Source organism: Loxodonta africana, chromosome 24 (genome assembly GCF_030014295.1).
Source record: "Loxodonta africana isolate mLoxAfr1 chromosome 24, mLoxAfr1.hap2, whole genome shotgun sequence".
Taxonomy (NCBI): Eukaryota; Metazoa; Chordata; class Mammalia; order Proboscidea; family Elephantidae; genus Loxodonta; species Loxodonta africana.
This window is the reverse complement of record NC_087365.1, coordinates 27,182,052-27,197,531: the sequence shown is the minus strand read 5'-3', so window position 1 is coordinate 27,197,531 and position 15,480 is coordinate 27,182,052. Positions and strand designations below refer to the sequence as shown.

General features: G+C 40.9%; 1 protein-coding gene across 8 annotated transcripts in view; it reads left to right on the top strand.

Annotated features, from left to right (window-relative positions):
- The window catches only part of PTPRA (protein tyrosine phosphatase receptor type A), a 152,873-nt gene that overhangs the window by 122,622 nt on the left and 14,771 nt on the right, over window positions 1-15,480 (top strand). For 6 of the 8 annotated variants that reach the window (XM_010591567.3, XM_064275856.1, XM_003411614.4 and 3 more), the window contains 4 exons: window positions 5,947-6,037; window positions 7,134-7,210; window positions 10,450-10,486; window positions 14,245-14,342. In XM_010591567.3, coding sequence (XP_010589869.1) covers window positions 5,947-6,037; window positions 7,134-7,210; window positions 10,450-10,486; window positions 14,245-14,342 — 303 coding nt within the window. Of the gene's footprint in view, window positions 1-1,443; window positions 1,538-5,946; window positions 6,038-7,133; window positions 7,211-10,449; window positions 10,487-14,244; window positions 14,343-15,480 lie in introns of all 8 variants that reach the window. The other 2 variants (XM_023550082.2, XM_023550083.2) reach the window with 1 other exon arrangement.

Sequence of the window (15,480 nt, the reverse complement as noted above, 5' to 3'; positions counted from 1 at the left end):
ACTAGCTAAAAGGAGAATGTGTATCGTTGCTTTGAATCCTGACCAGGGTTGAAAGTTCCACTCAATGGCTTTCATTTCAGAGTAACGTATTAGAACTTTATTATTCACCAGTATTTGTCTTGGGGAAACATTGGATTTATTTTAAAGAAATACTTCGGAAAGCCACTTATTGAGATCGCTGAGACATGTTCAGAATAATAAAACTTGGCTAGGTCCTGAGAGAAGAGGAAAAAAGATGGAGCCAGTGAGGTGGTAAAAATATGTGCATTGTGAGATGGGAGCCCCTTCCTCAGGACCACACCTCTTTAGTAAAGATAGCTAAATTTTTTAACTTCCAGGTGAAGAAACTATGTGTGTGAAAACTACTGATAGAACTGAATGTACCATCTGCATTGAAAAAAAAAAAACCAGGGGCAAAATGTTCCTGTATTGATGAGCTGTCTCTAAATAAATAAGTCAGAGCCAAAGGCTCCTGGGAATTAGCAGGGACTGTCACAAGGGCGGAAACCCTAGTGGTGTAGTAGTTAAGAGCTGCGGCTGCTCAACAAGAGGTCAGCAGTTCAAATCCACCAGGCGCTCCTTGGGAACCGTATGGCGATTCTACTCTGTCCTATAGGGTCTCTGTGAGTCTGAATCGACTTGATGGCAATGGGTTTTTTTTAGTCACAAGGGCTTTAGAATTCAACAGGCCAAGGAATTGGGGTTCAGGCCTTTTCAGGGGCAGAGCAGGCTCCAGCTGGCACCTGGGTTACACTAGTCAGTACAAGGGAAGTGCAAAAGAAATTGTGTATCTGGGTGTTGAATCCTTCTAAATAAAAATAAAACTGTTCCAAGATGAGATGAACTGCCTGGGAAAGCAGTAAATTCCCCATCACTGCAGAATGTTCGGACAGGAGTGACTATTAAGTGAGATTTGAAAGAGGATTCAGGCTTAAAAGTGAAGGAAATTCAGTGCTGTGTTAGAGATTCTAGGCAGGCAGCACAGTTTGGCAAGAAAAGAAATGAAAAGTACAAGGAGTGGAAAGGAAGAGGCAAAGTTTGCATTATTCACAGAGGAGGATATTGTCCTCAGAGAAATCCAAAGACTCATCAGATAAATTATTAGAATTAACAGGTTTTTTAAGCAAGGTTGCTAGATACAAAAACAGTATAAAAAACTAATGCATTTGTATACATAGATCACAAACAGAAAATCCAATGATAATTTTTTAAAGATGCCATTTACTGTAGCATCAAAAATATAAAGTACGTAGGAATAAATTTAAATTATTTACAAAATCTTTAGAGAAACTTATTTTTTTAAATTTTGAAGACATGAAAAAAAAGCAGCCTAAACTAATGAAAAGATAGAATCATTGGATTAGAAGGCTCAATATTGTAAAGATGTCAGTTCTCCCAAATTGATATATAGATTCAATGCAATTCCAATAAAAATCCCAACAGGTTTTTTGTGGAACTTGACAAGCTGATTCTAAAATATATATGGAGGAGAAAAGATCCAAGAATAGCCAAGACATTCCTGAAGAAGAAGAACAAGGTGAGGAGACCTGCCTTACCAGATATAAAGAGTTATTACAAAATTTTAGTAATTAAGACAGTTTTGTACTGGCACTGGGGTAGACAGATTGACCAATGGAATAAAACAGCCCAGAATCAGACCCATGTGTATAGCAGAAATGTCATTGCAGTTTTGGTGGGGGAAAGGATGGTCTTGACAATAAATAGTGCTAGAGCAATTGGGGAACCCTAGGGGAATAAATGACACTGAACTCCTATCTCATACCAAACAGAAAAACCAATTCCGGTTGATGTAAAGACTGAAATTTGAAGGATAAAACAGAGAGAGAATAATACAGGAAAATGTATTCATGATCTCACAGTAGGAAAGGATTTCTTAAGACTTAAAATATTGATAAAGAGAAAAATTGATCAGTTTGACTACATTAAAATGAAAAACTTTGGTTCATAAATAGGCACCATAAAGAAAGTGAAAGGACAAACCAAAGCTTGGGAGAGATACTTGTAACACATATAACTGATAAAGGGCGAGTATCTAGAATCTATGAAGAACTCCTACAGATTATTAAGAAAATAAGCAATGCAGCAGAAAAATGGGGGAAACATTTGACTTGGGTACCTCAGCAAAGTGAAAGTCCATTGACTAGTAAACTATGGGAAGATAGTGAACCTTATTAATAATCAGAGAAATGTAAATCAAAACATTTACTACACTGTAGTCTTACAGTAGCAACAGTTGGCAAAGATACGTAACAACTAGAATGCTTTACATTGTTGGTGGCAGTGTAAATTGGTCCAGCTACTTTGAAAAACAATTTGGCCATGTCTGGTAAGTTTAAAGATAATCATACCCAAAACTTTTGCCGATGTACACAAGGAAACATACAAAGTAGTGTTCAAAGCAGGAACGTTAACTGAGCCCTGGTGACACAACAGTTAAGCGCTCAGCTGCTAACCAAAAGGTTAGCAGTTTGAACCCATCCAGCAGCTCTGCGGGGGAGAGACCTGGCGATCTGCTCCCGTAAACATTACAGCCTTCTGACCCGATGGGGCAGTTCTACTCTGTCATATAAGGTGGTTCTGAGTTGGAATTGACTTGACATTAGAATGCGTAGATAAATATAGATAGAATGGATAAATAAATATGGATAGAATGGATAAATAAATGTGGATAGAATGGATAAATGTGGATAGAATGGATAAATAAATGTGGATAGAATAGATAAATAAATTTTGATTCTGTCTCATCATGGAGCCCTACAAAGTAAAATGAGCAAACTTCAGCTACATACAACAACCTGGATGAATCTCAAGAATATAATGTTTTACAGAAAAAAATCAAGTAAAAAAATAGGCTGAGCAATAATATTTTAAGGATACAAAATATATGGTATACTAATAAGCAGGAGAATGAGAAACACAAACTTCCAAGTTTTGCCTGTTAAGTCGGGTGGTAGATACACAGGTAATTTTTTAAATGATTTTTTTTTATCAATGCAAAAAAAAAAAATTGAAAGCAAATTAACACATTTAAAAAAATGAATACGTAGCCTTGCTTCCAGCAAGGGGTGAAATGGTCTTTGATGCCACCTAGTGTTCCCAGAGAGTTTAGCATCTTACAGCCTTCTAATTCTGCTGCTCCTTCCTAGCTCTGTGGACCAGGTGTTTTAGAGTAAAAACTGAATGGAATAGGGTTCCCTCTGTTTTTATCCCTGCAGACCTAGACTCCTCAGTCTGAACGTTCTTTTCTAGCACCGTTTTCGAGGCCACACCCTTTTCATTTCTTTTGTCAAACAATGGCTCCTTGTTTCTTTGTAACTTTCCCTTTAGGAATGTCAGCCTGCCTGGAAACCCAGCTTTGCTCCGTTGTGACTCGGGGAGCGAAGGATGCTAGTAGGACTTGGGGTGGTGGTCATTGTCGTTTCTGACCCTTCTGTATTAAGGACTATGTTCAAGAGGTTTGCTGCCTCTACCCCTGTTCTATGTCATTCTAGACAAGAGAGATACAGGAAAATGAGCACCGCTGGATTAGTCATGAGGACTTTGAAAAAGGTTGCAGCTCATCCTGCCCTGTACAAGGGAGGAAACCTGTGGAAATCTAGCCTCTATGGAGGAAGAGAATACAAACTGTGGAGGAATTAAGCAACCCCAGCCTTAAGTATAGTCTCTATTTCATGGGCAAGAGTCCAGCCCAGGAAACTCTCTTCTCCCCATTATGTCTTGACAGCATAGTGTCTGAGGGAATTGCCTCTCTTAGTAACATAACCTGCAGAACCTCCAGGGCTTTTACTTTGAAATGAAAATCTCTTCAGTAGGGCAGATGCTCAGAAAGACCTTGCCTGCCTTTATCTTAGGGTCTTTCACTTGAATTTCTCCTACCGCTGTCATGCTGGTTCCCAGGAAATATATTTGTTCCTTCCTTAAATCTCTTTCTTCCATTTGGACAAAATTGGTTCCATTTGATTGATATTTCTGTTGTTTAATCATGTGTATGTGTGTGTGTGTGTGTGTTTTTTTTTTAATCAAAGCCAGGAATCTGAGAGCCATCCTTTATTCCTATCTCTTTCTCTCTGCAATCCACCTTCCCTTCATTCCATCTCCAGATTTAGCAGTTTTAAGTCCAGAATGTATCTCAAATGCATCAGTTTCCTTGTGGCTTCACTGCCACCACCATCTTTCCTGCTTCTGCTCCATGCTTCTATTTTTGCCTCCCTTCAGTCCAATTTCCACATAGCAGCCAGCGATTCTTTAGCATGTAAATTGGATCCCACTTGAAAAACCTTCAATGATTTCCTCATGCACTTAAACTTAAATTCAACTCCCTATTCAAGGACCTACATGGAAATGTATAATCTGATTTTACCAATCTCATCTCCTCCCACTTCCTCCTGCCATCCCTGCCAGCCGTGCTTTCTGCACCACGCCCTCTGTCTTTCAGTTCCCCACAAAAGCCAAGCCTCCTTCAACCACTGGATCATCACAGATACTGTTCCCTGTGCCTGGAATACTACTTTCCACACTTAGCCTTCCTCGTAGAGACCTACCCTTAATCTGAATTTAACCCCTTCAGATACTTTTTCTAATAGTATTCTGTACTTTCATTGCACTTACCATGGTGTGTCATTATATATGTATTTGTTTCATTTACTTAATGTCTGAGTTTCACCCACAAGTTTTTATCGTCCATGAGGGCAAGAACTGTGTGTTTGATTCACCACTGTTTGCACTGCACCTAGCCCAGTGCTTAGTAAGTACACAGTGTATATTTGTTGAAAGAATGAATGAAAAGTAATACTTGAACCATAATTACTCAGCAGTTCCCCTACTGCTAGATACTAAGGTTGCTTTCATTTTGGGGTCATTCTAAATGAGGATGAAGTGAATAATTTGAGCATAGAGATTTTTATTTCCTTAGGGTGAATTCTCAGAAGTGGAGTTGCTAGGTCAAAGGATGTGAATATTTGTAAGTGTCATGAAACATATTTCAAAGTCACTAATCAGAAAGCTTGTCTAGGTTGGAATTTAAAACTATTTCCCTTTTGCTTTCTTAGTTTTGAATATACAGAAAACATGTAAGAGGCAAACGGTTCAAATAATAAAGTTCAGCTTTCCACTCCCATAAAAAATAATTCATGGAATGTTTATTCTGTACTAGGCGTGAGATTATCTCAGTAGCTCCTTATGTGGCAGATATTACTATCCCAGTTTTACAGATGAGGAAACTTGGTCCTGGAAGGTTAACAGATTTGCTTAAGTTTACGTGACCCAGACTATCTCACGTCAAACCCTTTATGCTTACCCACATACCCCCAGGCCCTAGCTAATGTACATTTGCTCCAAAACTGCTACATATTCAACATCACTTCATCCAAGTCCTGTGCTTCCTAACTGCTGCCTTCGTGTGAGTCCTCCCACCGCCACCAGCCCTTACCCCTTGCCACGTGATGCTAGAGGCTGGAGTGCCTTGCCCTTTTGTCAGCCCTGGAGAGAGGACCTAACTCAGCTGGCCATCCAGAACTCTCCTTTGTGCATCTCATGAGACATATCTCATCTTTACATAGAGGTTTGTGTGGGGATAAATGACCTGTTCCTTCATTTATATCCCTACTGCTGCTTACAGAGGTGGTATATTGTGGCCCAACATTATAATAGGACCCTAACCCCATAGTAATCATATAAAGAGCATGCTGTGCTTGGAGTAACGGGAAGGGCATCTTATCTCTGGGGGTTTTTGGTGTTTAAGGAGCTTGTCAGACTGTTTAGGGGACAGGTGCACTCACTGTGTTAGACTGTAAATATTTACCTGGGCCCATGGTCTTCCCCCCAAGGACAGGTAGAATTTGCTCTCTGGCCAGGGTTTAGTATATAAATCTGCATGTTGGTGTTTATCCCTGTTAATAACTCCTCTAATTTCTCTTAACCTTTCAGGCTCTTCCTGCTTGTCCTATCCAGGCCACCTGTGAGGCTGCCTCCAAGGAAGAAAACAAAGAAAAAAATCGATATGTAAACATCTTGCCTTGTGAGTATTTGTAGGGTTTCTTGGGATATAACCTGAAACTACATATATAGGCAGATTTTCTGAGGATGGAAAGAATATTGCCATTGGTCATAGGAGGCTTGGTAACAAGAGTGGTTTAAGTCTTTGGGCTGAAGGAGTCTGTTGCTCCCAGGGAGACCCAGGCGATCACAGCGTCAGTTGGGTGGTTGACCAGGTTTTTTGTGGTAGGCCTTAAGTTTCCAGGCGGCCAGGAAGAGATGTTTCACTAGGGCCAGACAGGGCAGGATTTATTGTTGTCGTTGCTGTTGTGTTTTGGTAGTGCTCGTTGCAAAGAAATTCCAACAGAGTGTTCTCTTCATCACCATCTCCCCTGCCCAGAGTTAGCCACTGCTAATTAGTTAGCCATGAATCCAAGGGGACCCAACTTGACAGCAATGGAGCGGGGGTCTTACTCAGTTATCTATATCCTACTAGGCATTTTTCTAGGCCAGTGGTTTCCAGAGTGAGAAGTGCATAGTTGAGTTAGATGTGAGAGAAAAATGTTTGAACTTCTCTTTATATTTCTGGTTTTAATTCATCCTTTAAAAAATTTGGGGGGTTTTTTGGGTGCACAGTAGTACATGTGCATCTACAGTAGTGAGTTTTAATGGGTGCGTAATTAATCAATAAAATGCACATGTACTAGGTACCTGCTCAGATTTTTAATTAGTGGTGTGTGGAACCCAAGAAAATAAAAGACCGCTGTACTAGGCCTTTATAGATACTTCTGTGTATATGTATGTGTGGATGTGTGTGTGTAAATTTTCTATTACTTTTTAAAATGTAATCGATAATACTGTACGCATTGCTCTTTTTTGTCACTTAATATATATTGGAAACGGGTCTGTTATACACAGAAGTACTCACCTTCCTTTTTAAATACTGCTTAGTAGTCCATGTTGTGGATATATCTTACTTAACTAGCCACCTAATGATAGCGGAGGTGTTTCTGAATTTTTGCTTTTTTAAATAGTGTCTCTGTACGTAGGCACAGATGTCTCAACTGGCCTGACTGTATCAGGAGTAGTGAAAAATAAGATTGGATTTTATTGAAATATTAATTGTTGGTTTTTTCTAGATGACCACTCTAGAGTGCACCTGACACCAGTTGAAGGGGTTCCGGATTCCGATTATATCAATGCTTCATTCATCAACGTAAGGAACTCGAGCTTTTCTTGTTATTTCCTTGAATGACATTGGCTGCCATCTGCAAGCTTCTTCAAATTAGGAGAGAGATTTTTCATTTTCAGTTTTCCCTGAGGGGTTTCGTTTTTTTAATGGACTGAAAAAAAAAGTTATTTTTGTAAAGATAATCAAATAGTTTAAAATATATTCTTATGTGTACCATGCCATCGTTCCCAGAGGTTCCCCATCAGAATTTAAATTTGCGTTTTCTTTTAAGAGTCAGTGAATTCTTTATTGAGCTTATTCAGATAACTTAAGAACAAAAATAAGAATTGAGACTAGTGAAGGTTTAGAATAGCTTCTGGAATCGATAAGAAAGGATAGTGAAAAGGGAAAACAAAAGGCGTGTGCAGCTGCACCCAGGGCCTAGCTAAGGTGGGAGATCGTCAGTGTATAGGAGCCTCAGCTGTGCCATTTTCTGCAGCTGTACCCTCGGATTGGTGATTGTAGAGAGCTTGTGATAATCAGACAAAGGGGGCTAAGGAAATCTCAGTTGCTGTTTCGAGTAGACAGCCAAAGTTTTTGGGTTCAGTAGAGAAAGGAAGTGATGTTAGGAGTGAACTAATATATTGGGAAAAGGTGATGGGATCAAGGGATGGTGCCCAAAAGAAGGTAAGAGCATGGTCAGAATAAGAAAAGGAGAAAGATGGAAGAATAGGAGGCTGTAGCCAAAAAATAGGCTATCAGATGGACTTACAGAAATGGAGCAGTCAGATATTGTCACCTGTGTGGATTTGCTCAAGTTCCTGTATACATGTTTAACTGTGATGGTTGCATGTTCGTAGTTGGGAGGAAAAGAACCCTAATTAGAGAAATGATTGATGTGGTAGATAAGGAGAATGAAGAAAGGCTGCGAATGAGCTAGGGTTTCTAGGACTCACATGAAGGTTTATGATGAAGAGGTTGGAAGGAATGGGTTGAGTTTAATATTATGTAGAAGAGTACAGTAATACTGGTTACCAACTGCAAGTAAGAGAATACTCAACTAAAAGTTGTCTAGTCAGGAACATTTATTCATCTCATATAATGTGAAGGCAGATTTCAACCAGTTCTAGGGTTGGCTAATTCCATGGTTCAGTGACATCATTAAGAACCAGGTGTTGAAGAAAGACTGTCAGGAATAGGAGGAGGATGGGGAATGTGTGGTTAATTGCCTCCATGAACAACTGCCTCATTTGCCATGAGACAGAAGAATTGGTTGGTGCCCAGCTACCATTACTGAAGATTTTGATCAAACATTCCATTAAGGGGGAAAATCAGAACTGAATTTCAAATTCTCATAGACCCTCAACTTTCTGGAGCCGTGGAGGGTGGATGAACCCTAGAAACTATTGCCCTGAGGTAATCTTTAAATCTTAAACCAAAAATAATCCCCTGAAGTTATCTTAAAACCAAACAGTAATTTAGCTTAACTAGTAAGGGTCTGCCTTGAGCATTATGCTCTTTTAAGAACTATCTATATAGGATCAGGTTGACAACAACAACTTGAAAGATAGGAACGTTAGGGGCCAGTGAGTTTATGTAAATAAGGGAGGAACAACTCAGAAAAGGAGGGTGAGAATGATTGCACAGCTCAAAGAATATAATTGATGTCACTGAATTTTTAGTACATACAGAAACTGTTGAATTGGTGTATGTTTTCCTGTGTATATTCTCAACAACAATAACAAAATAAATTCAGGGAAAAAAAAAAAAGAACCCAGGGGCTTCCATCTTTCTACTTGGATATCCTCAGCCTGTTGGCAATGTCTCACAAGATGGCCCTTGTTTCTTACTACTGGTAGGAAAATGTAACTAGCACCTCGAGCCAACTGGGATTCAGCTTTTAGAATCCAAAAACATCTTAGAAACCAGGGACCCACGTTTTGTCTTTCTCTTGAACATAACACAAGGAACATCAGTGAGTTTTGCCTCATTCTAGTTACACCTCATTGTTTAAGCAATACCACCATATCCCTATATAGGCATGCTTTCATAGGATGTATAGCACACACTCCTGGTAAAGATGGGGCAGAAAACACCTTGGAGCTGGGTCTTCTTACTGTGCTTTTAAGCTATTCGTGGCCCATAGGCTCCAATAAAGAACTTAGCAGTGACTTCTCTTGAAGCAGATGCGTGCTTAACGTACTCAGAGAGCTCCTCTATTTTAATTGTAAGTTTATACTATAAATAAAATTCAGGATCCTAAATTAAGACTTTCTCAATTTTTATCTTTTGATGATTAAGAATATTTACTAAAACTTCCTCTTCTCAGTAAAAATTGTAACAAGTTTCCTGTTGCTGACTCTGTGTCCATCTCTGAGGTGTATAGCTTTTGTTAGGAAGCAACCCTGCCCTGCCCTTGTTTGAACTGGAGTGAGAAGTGACTTTTCAGATTTTGGCCTCCTCCTTTATTCTGCCATTGCTTAGCAGACTGTATTTCTTACTGTCACCTTAGCATGACGCGGTGTTCCACTCATGAGACAGCCTTCCTTGTTGGCCACCTCATTGCTTCTAAGAGGAGCAAAAGATGATTCACAACCCTTAAATGATTTCTCACCCACCCAGAACTTCTCATGTGAATACCACATTTAAACTGTGGTTGAAAAGATATACCACTAAAACCATAAAGACTGAAAAAGAAAACTACCTGCCCATTGACATTTTTCAGAGGTTGCTTCTTTGATATAATGGCATCCCAGGCTCCTTTGCTTCTTGTCTCCCACTGTCTGTAATGGAGAACCCTGCTGTCAAACGCTGAAGCGGCCTCACCATACCCACAAGCTACTTGCCAAAAGTTAGTGCACTGGGCAAAGCATCCTCAAGGAAATAACCGTTTTTCCTTCCTAGTGTGGGCCGAGCTGCATCCCTACAACTATCACATACGCTTTTGCCTTGGAAGACTCTTATCCATCAATACTAAAACCTACCTTGTCCTCTGCTGATAAAGCTTCAGAAACATGGTCTAGCCTAGGACTTGGTATTTGGATATTGTTATACCAGTATTTATGAATAATTCTCTTTGAGAAGACCACTTAGCCCATCTGAGTTTTGCAATCCTTGGTTCCTGCTATCTAAGCTCATCCTTTGGGAATTCTAGAATGGAAATTTCTTGTTAGTTGCCTGGACCTTTTCACAAGGGAGGCTTTGTTAACTGGAGGGGAGTCAGATTCCAGAATTTCATTTCTATCCATTTTTTATTTCACTTTCTTTTTCTCCCCACTTCCCAGGGCTACCAAGAAAAGAACAAATTCATTGCTGCACAAGGTAAAGTAATGACTGCTTTTTACTCGTGGGCTTAACCATGAACCCTTTTGGGTTTAAGTTTTTTCTTCTCCCAGATGCTAAATAGATTAATCAGAATGCCATAACTTTTCATAATTATTACTGCCTGAAAGAAATATAATCTGCCTTCCAGGTTTACAAAGAAGGGCTTTCATCTTGGTATCTTAGTATCCAGGGGTTCTATAAAAGAAGACCTCTTGTTTACATGTATTTAAAAAAGGCTACACACACACATGTATAACCACAGTCTAATGAGGCCTTCTGTCCTTGAGGCCAATCTCGGTTCTAGCCAGGCTGCTCAGAGTTCAGAGACTCAGCCATCTCACAGGGTCCTGGCCGGTTCTTCTTCTCCCCCAGCTCATGGGCTTGAGTACCACAATTATTTGCAGATAGGTGGTCTAGGAACCCTCAAAGACTCAGTACCTGTACATGCTCTGCCCACATTTCACCTGCTCTTCTGACTAGTGTCTCCACCCTTAGGATCCTTGCAAAAATATCTTTGAGTTTATTTATTGACCACCTATTATGTGCCAGGCACTGGCCTAGGTGCTCGGGATTTGTAGGGAAACAAAACAGGATATGGTCCTTGCCTTTTTAGAGCCTTTAGTTGGTAGGGGACAGTTTATAACAAATATAGCCATCTTCCAGGACCCAGTTCAGATACCACCTCCTCATAACACCCATTCTTTTTTCCATGGATGCAATGAATTAATATATGGATATGTTTTTATATGTTGCTACTTTTTGTGTGCCATCGAGTCGATTCCAACTCATAGGGACCCTATATGATGGAATAGAACTGACCCATAGGGTTTCCTAGGCTAGGCTGTACTCTTCACTGGAGCAGATCACCAGGTTTTTTATCTTGTGGAACTGCTGATCGGTCTTCAGTTAGCTGCTGGGCACATAACTATTGTGCCACCAGGGCTCCTTATATTTTCTGTGTTTATTGAATTTTTCAATTTTCTTCTCCCTGTATGGCCTCAGATTTCCTTTTTAATGTTGACTTTGATCTCTCTGCCTTTTTGTTGAAGGCTTCCTAAAACATCTAGAAATCCTTGACCTTCTATTCACATTAAAGTGTTAATACTGTAGCACTTCACAAGAGCCTTACAACAACATAGGTCCATTTCCCCCTTCCTCCTGTCTTTTATTCTGTAGTCTTCATATATATTACATATACATATAGCATAAACCTCACAATACAATGGTACAATTTTTGTTTTAAACCATCTTGTATATATACTTTTTTTTTTTTTAAGAAATTGGGGGGGGGGAAATCGTATATTTACCATTTTTGGTGTTCTTCATTACTTTTTGATGACCTGAGTTTCCATCTGTTTTTTCCCTTCTTCCCGAGACCTTCCTCTAGCATTTCTTATAATGCAGATCTGCTGGCAACAAATTCTCTTAGTTTTGTTTTATTTAAAATGCTATTTTACCTTCATTCTTGAATATTTTTGCTGAATATTGAATTATAGGGTGACAGTTCTTGTTTTTTCTGAGTATTTTAAAGATTTTCCAATCTTCTGGCCTTCATTTTTTTCTTAGAGAAGTCAACAGTCATTAGAATCATTGTTCCTCTGTACATAACGTTGGCTTTCTCTAGCCACTTTGAGATTTTATCTTTATTTTTTATTTTCAGCAGTTTGATTATGATGTACCTCATACCTAGATATGGTTTTGTTTGTATTTGTACTGCTTAGGGTTCAGTGAGCTTCTTGATACTGTAAATTTAGATCATTTACCAAATTTGAGGAAATTTTGGCCACTGTTTCTTCAAATATTTTTTTTGCTCAATCTCTTTTCTCATTCTGAAGCTCCAGTTACATGTATGTTATACCTTTTGATAGGTCTCACAGGTCCTTGGAGCTCTGTTCACTTTCTTTTTTTTTCTTCCTTTCTGTTCCAGGGTGCAGTTATTGGAAACAGTTTGATCCTTTCGAGGGTTTGCTTTTAAGCTTTGTTGGGTGAAACGAGAGCAGGCTTTAATCTAGAGCTAATTCTGCTCCACTGCTCAGCCAGTACCTTTCTGAGTATTCTACCTGATACCCAATGAATTACAAGGTTTTTCTACTCTGGCTGATGGGAAAATGAACTATTCCCAGCCTTCTGTGAACCCTAGAGATTCCTGCCCCTCCTTTATTTGGGTGTTTCCCCCGTGGCTTCAGACAGTTTCATCACAGGCAAGCTCTAATCAGAACTCAGTTGAAGGTTCAAGGAGAACCCTCTGCAGATCTCCAGAGCACTCTCATTATGCACCTTTTTCTTCTCCATTACTCTACCCTGCCAACTTTGCCACCTTGGTCTCCCCTGACACCCAACTTTGTCTCTTCAACTTAGAGAGACTACCAGGCTCCATCTGGGTTCCCCCTCTTTGTACCACAGCCTGAAAACTCTTCCTAGACAATGAGCTGGGATAATCATAGGTCTCACCTCATTCATTTCCCTTCTCTCAGGGGTCACTCTCCTACACTGCCTGGTGTCTCATGTCGTGAAAACCATCGTTTCATACATCTGGTCCAGTTTTTTAGTTGTTTCAGGCAAGACGGTAAATCCAATCCCTGTTATTCCATCATGCCTGGAAGCAGAAGTCTTAACCCTGGTTTCTCATTCAGGTTGTCATTTGTAATACCTCTTATTTCTGGACACCACTTACCTGGATGTCCCACCTGCCCTTCAAGCTCCCCATGTCTAACACTGAACTCATTGTCTTCCTGGTTCTTCCCCCCTCCTGTGTTTCTGATAATAGTGTTGCCATTTTCCCTAGCACTTAGGTGAAAAATGTTAGTCACCTTGAACGTCTTTTTACTTTCTCACCTATAATAGATGCCAAGTCTTGACAGTTCACGTCAGTATTCTCACTGCTTCACCCTTATTCATGCTCTCACAGCCCTGATGTTCTTTGGCTCTCTTCCTATTTATCTCTTCCAGCCCCAGTCCATCCTTACACACTGCTGCTAGATTCATCTTTTCCATGGAAATTCCATTTCCATTTGAGATTCAGGCCCTTTAATCTGATCCCAGCGTACTACATTTTCGATCTGCCTCCCAGCCTTCCTCATCATGCCCCTGTGCTCCAGATATGTCTGAATGCTCAAAGCCTTCCTGACTTCAGGGTCACATTTATATGCCCTTTCTTCTTTAGAGCCTTCCCTCATTCCTTACTCCTTTTCCTCTCAGGCTCAACTAAATAACAACTTTGTTTACTGATCTCAGGAGCAAAGGTTTTATAATCTTCTTGTGGTACAAATCATAATCTAGCTTCTGTAACAGTTTTGATCACCATGTCTTATTTCCTGGGTTATTAGACAAGCCAGGGTTTGAATTTCAGCCTGAGCAAGTTACCAACCTCTCTGGAGCTGATGACATTTGCCTTAGAGCATAGTGGGAAGGATTAATGAGAAATAGAGCACTTGGTTCCCTGTCTGGCCCGTAGTATACAAATTCAGCCAACAGTCATGATTTCTAATCCTCAGCTATAATTTCTTTGGGAAACATTGTTCACGTTCTGTCTGTATTTTGACAACCTCCAACCCCGAATCCTAGTGAAGCGCCTGGACGTACATGGAGGATGCACGGGTGGGTGAATGGATAGGTGGATTGGTTATTTAGCTGGAGACATACAGGCACAGGCTTCCAAAAGTCAGCCGTGAGTGTTGCCAGTTTCCCAGCATCTTTCTCCCCCTTGGTGTGGGTTCTTTTATAATACCTATCATTTTTGCTATTGGCTACTTTAGGACCAAAAGAAGAAACAGTGAATGATTTCTGGAGGATGATCTGGGAACAAAACACAGCCACTATCGTCATGGTGACCAATCTGAAGGAGAGAAAAGAGGTAAGTGGAGAGATTAGACAGAAGGCCCTCATGCAGGCATGAGCAGCAGAGGCTGGAGTTCTCAGTTGAAGTCTGGGCTAATCTACCCTGTGTGGCTACTGAGCCAGTAATTCAGCCAGAAAGAACCCAGACTGATGTGCCTCCCAGACTTTGCTATGGCCTGGAAGCCTGGAACAAGCCTCGGGGGTGTCCCAAGGGCACGCTTCCTGGTCTCATAGTCAAACAACTCACATTGTTCCAAAACAACCTGGAAGAAAAGAATTGGGCCACTACTCAGGGAAAACCCACAGAACTTTTCTCCCCTGACTTCTCTAGCCCTCCTTCCCCTGGTTTCCTGCCTTCCCTCCTGAGGCACGCAGTATGTCCAGGAGTCACCAAGAGCTGTATGAACCGAGATCCTGCAGGGTGCAAGAGAATCCGAGACCCTGGCCGGATGGCACAGACAGCCTTCTGACTGGGTCTTTTCCTTTTGTGGCTGCCAAGCTCAAGCCCAGCCTGGCCAGCTCCATCACTGGGCTATAGCCAGCACCAGTCGTGGGTTCTACATCAAGCTCTAGAGAGGAACTTCCTGTCAAGATAGTACCTTGAGTCACCTTGATCCCCACCCTGTGGTGTTGGGTGTTGGTCAGCAGCCCCTCAATGCCTGAGAGAGATACTTCTAGGCCTGGCCTTTAGGTTAGTTTCCTCCACCCAGGCCTCTGGCCGTTGGCGGCTGTGCAGGCCAGATTCCAGGCAAAGGAGAAGGCCTCAGGCCACTTGTGGCAGGTTTACAGTATGTACCCTGTTTACAGTTCCACTCTGGGGGTCCTCTTATGGCAGGCTACTGTATCCAGGAGTCCAGATAGACTTGCTCCTACAGCATGACCTGGGACATTGTGGAAGTACAGGTTTTGTAGGCAAAAATGACTTCATACTTGCCTTGCACTGAAGGGGTAAATAGCAGGAAGTCTGGGGCTGTGATTTGTGTCAGTGAAGAGATTATGCTAAACAGGATGAAAAACTTCAGAAAAGGACAATTAGAATAAACAAATGTGCAGCTGACTGAGGTGAGTGAGAGGAGAGGCCATGGGGCTTTCTGAAGATAGTCTGGGCTTTTGTGGTCTTTCCTTTCAGGCCCTTTGCCTCTGCTGGGGCAGGA